The sequence below is a fragment of the Gavialis gangeticus genome, unplaced genomic scaffold (assembly GCF_001723915.1).
Source record: "Gavialis gangeticus isolate Ggan-Ray unplaced genomic scaffold, GavGan_comp1, whole genome shotgun sequence".
NCBI lineage: Eukaryota > Metazoa > Chordata > Crocodylia > Gavialidae > Gavialis > Gavialis gangeticus.
The window spans coordinates 9,768,025-9,771,467 of NW_017729034.1; the positions used below are offsets into that span (position 1 = coordinate 9,768,025).

Here is a 3,443-nt window from a genome sequence, read left to right on the forward strand (position 1 = left end):
AGGATGGTTTATTGGTATACAGCAGTAAACTTCCTTCTAGCTTGAACTAAGCTAGTATTTATAGAATGTAAGGGGCTCTGCATCCATTTGTCTTAAAGTCCTTGGGTACATATCAGTAGGCTGCTCCACTGCACTGCACTGCACTACACTGCATTGCACTGCAGGCTGCAAATAAAATTTGCCAAAGCGCCTAAGTGACTTTACTTTCAGTGGGACTTAGGCCTCTAAATCACCTGGGCACCCTTGAAGGTTTTAGCCAATGGGCTCTTGCAGACAAAAGATTGTGCTTCTTAACCTGTGGCCTGAATATTACTGTCAGATTCCTCAGAAATCTGTAGAGAGACTAGGTTTTTGTCATTGTGCTTTATATTTCAGGCTACAAATACCTGATCTGTGATCACATGAGGGCAGTTCATCTCTACATCAGTGCCTTGGAGGATTCCTGTCCTTTGATGGCATTCCCCTGTTCCAGTCACGAAGATTTCCTTAATGCAAAGTGCCTGGATTGTTCAGATCCCTTCCAGCTCTCCTGTCCCAGAATAGGTAATGTGCCAACTAGGGACCTGCATTGGCAGAGGGAGAATAGAAGCCTGCAGGTTCTCAGTGACTTTGGGGTGTGCGAGTCTACGAAAGACCCTGGAGATCCCTGCCAAACCTATGATTCTATGGCACTTCCCATCAAGGCTAAAATGGTTCAGATCAGCAGTATTGACTGCCCCTGTCTGTCATCACCAAAGTTTGAAAAAAGTCAGATCTGAGGCAGACCTTTCCTCTTGCCCTGGGCTGAATCAAATCCTCACTCCAAACTCTCCTAACCCTGGAAAAGGATTAGAAATAGGGATCTACATCTGGATCCAAATGTTGTGGCTGGTAGCCAATTCTGGTATCGATCTTGGTGTTCTAGCCAGCCACTCATGGCAGTAGTTAACTTAGGTTCCTCCTGGAGTCTCAAGGTTGTCATCAGTCACTTACCTGCTGAGCCAATTCCTTTTTGCTGCAGTGACAGGGGCATTGGCAGTGTCCTGGTCTCTCCTGCCCTCTTCCTGTGGTACCTTCTAAGTCTTTTCCATAGGGTGCTTTGTGGCTGTGGGGGGCAGGGATGAGAGGGGCCAGAGTGGATATGAGGACCAGTGAGGGCTCAGTCAGATCCCTTGTGTCCCCATCAGCAGTCACTCAGGACATCTTTACATGTGCTCCAGGAGTGAAGGGGAGGGGGCATTTTAATTAGAACGGCTCCAAGTACTGCAATTATAGCACACTGGAGCAGCATCCCCACACATCTACCTGTGGGTCCTTTTTCCTTTTAGCTTGGCTTTGTTTCTTCCTGTAGGTTTGTTGAAGCAAGCTGGAGTCAGCCTGAGCAAGCTGCCCAAGGAAGTAAAGGTTTACCTGGTGACCAAACCCTCAGCCCCGTTCTGCAGTAAGTAGCAAAGAGGAAACTAGAGTCAGCAGGAAGCCAGCCTGGCTGCACAGATGAGGTGTGGGGAACTTCCATTTGGGCCTATCTTCCTAAAGGGACAGTCCCTCTCTGCTTGAAACAAGTAGTCCCATTGGGAGCCACAGGTGCTTCAAAAATCGTTGGGGAGAAAGATTAGCTTTAGAGTAGCTTCAAACCCCTCGGTACCCACTGCTGAAAGGGTCCAATATGTTGCGCTCCTCTGAGGGAATGCAGACATCCTTGTACCTTCAGCAGCCAGGCTTCTTAGTGGAAGTCACTGTCCTGGCCCCTCTCTCAGCACCACCGTGTTCCCTCCTTCAGCAACATCCTCAGTTGCTGAGGAGCCATGCTGTGTTGCAGGCAGTGGGCAGAGCCAAGATGCTGGCATGTTGCCTGCTGCAGACCCTCACCTGCATCCTTTTACTTACTCACCAATGGAGACAGGAGACGCACCTGAGTAAAATAGAGTGACTGAGACTGGGAACTGGCCTGGAAGGTGTCTGAGCCATGGTAAACCCATGCTCACAGAAACAGTAGCAAATATCAGGCCTGATTTTCCCATGCTTCCAAGAACATTACCCTGGTCTAACTTCACTAGTCCTAATAGAGTTCTACCTGATTTACACCAGCAAGGGACCATACCGAGGCCAAGTGACAGTGTCTGATACCTTCACTTCCTCCCTGCCCTATTTCTCTGTTTCTGCTTCACTCTTGCTCTTAAAATGACCTGCAGCAGAACAGAATCCAACAAGCAAACAATTACACACCCAGCCAGCTGCCAAGTAGTCTCTTTTTTGTGACAAAGCTCTGCTCAGATTTTCTCCATACAACGTTTGTGAGGGCTGTTGGTGGGGTTGGGAGGCCTTCCTTGGTGAAAGGTGAGGGCTTGACCCAGAATCAGCATCTTCTGCCTCACTCTGGCACACACTGTCTGTCGCTCAGTGTATTACAGCTTGGTGCAGTTTCACCTGTCGCAGAAAAGGAACTCGGTCACCAACATCGAGATCACTTTCCGCAGCGGTGACTCCATAGACTCCACAAAGATCTCCATGTGAGTGACCTCCAGCCTCTCCCTGCCTGGCGTGAGATTGTTTCAAATCAGGCACATGCCCAATGCTAGCACAAATGGCCCAGTGCAATCCCCATCAGGTGACCTGGAAATGTGACAAATCCCACTGCTGCCCTGGACAGGTACATGCACCAAATGCCCACCTTTAACAAGGTCTGGCCAAACTAACCCAGCCTCCCAGACATTTGGCCATGGGACAGGAGTAGAAATGACTGGAAAAGCTAGAAGTGGCAAGAAAGGAGTTTACTGACATATTGTTACATGCAGCAAAAAACCCAGGGTACCACCAAAGGAGGAAATCCACTGTGGCTGGGGACCAAGACCAGGTGTGGGGATGATCAGCTCTGTCTGGACCCTGCTCCCATCCTCCAAACAGTATTTGCCTTAAAAGGGCCAGGTTCCCTCTCACCCTCCATCCCCCTTTGACTCAGCTCCTCTGCTGGGGGTGGATTTCCCCACCACAGAGAAGTTCCCAGCAGGCAGGGAGCCAGCCTCTCCAACTTATACATTTACCTTTCCTCAGTCACCGGCATGGCAGGCAAGAATCTGCAGGGAAGAGGCGAGACCAGAGTGTGCAGCATTCTGCCTGTACCCAGTGGGTGGACATCCATTTGGAGCCACTGCCAGTTGGCACAGGTCAGAGTAGCACAAGCACTGGTGCCCAGCTGGCTCTTTTCTGCCAAGCTGAGCTGAAATGTGGTGCAGCAAAAAACCCCAAACAAACAACCCCCCCCCCCAAAAAAAAAACCTCACATCCAACAAACCAAACAAAAAAACCCCTCTTTGAATTGTGCTGCTTCCAGAAAAGAAGAGGTGAGATAGAGGGAGGAGGGTTTCCCCCAGAAAATCTCCAGTCTACAGCTGTACATCTGTGAGGATTATGAGCCTAGGCTCCAGACTTAAAGAGTTTACATAAGTCCAGGTGGATGGCCATGC

At 49.6% G+C, this 3,443-nt stretch overlaps 1 protein-coding gene across 3 annotated transcripts in view; it reads left to right on the forward strand.

Annotated features, from left to right (window-relative positions):
* Nucleotides 1–3,443, forward strand: part of PLA1A (phospholipase A1 member A) — a 36,285-nt gene that overhangs the window by 23,061 nt on the left and 9,781 nt on the right. For all 3 annotated transcript variants that reach the window (XM_019527445.1, XM_019527446.1, XM_019527447.1), the window contains 3 exons: nt 376–543; nt 1,331–1,420; nt 2,381–2,489. In XM_019527445.1, coding sequence (XP_019382990.1) covers nt 376–543; nt 1,331–1,420; nt 2,381–2,489 — 367 coding nt within the window. The remainder of the gene's footprint in view (nt 1–375; nt 544–1,330; nt 1,421–2,380; nt 2,490–3,443) is intronic.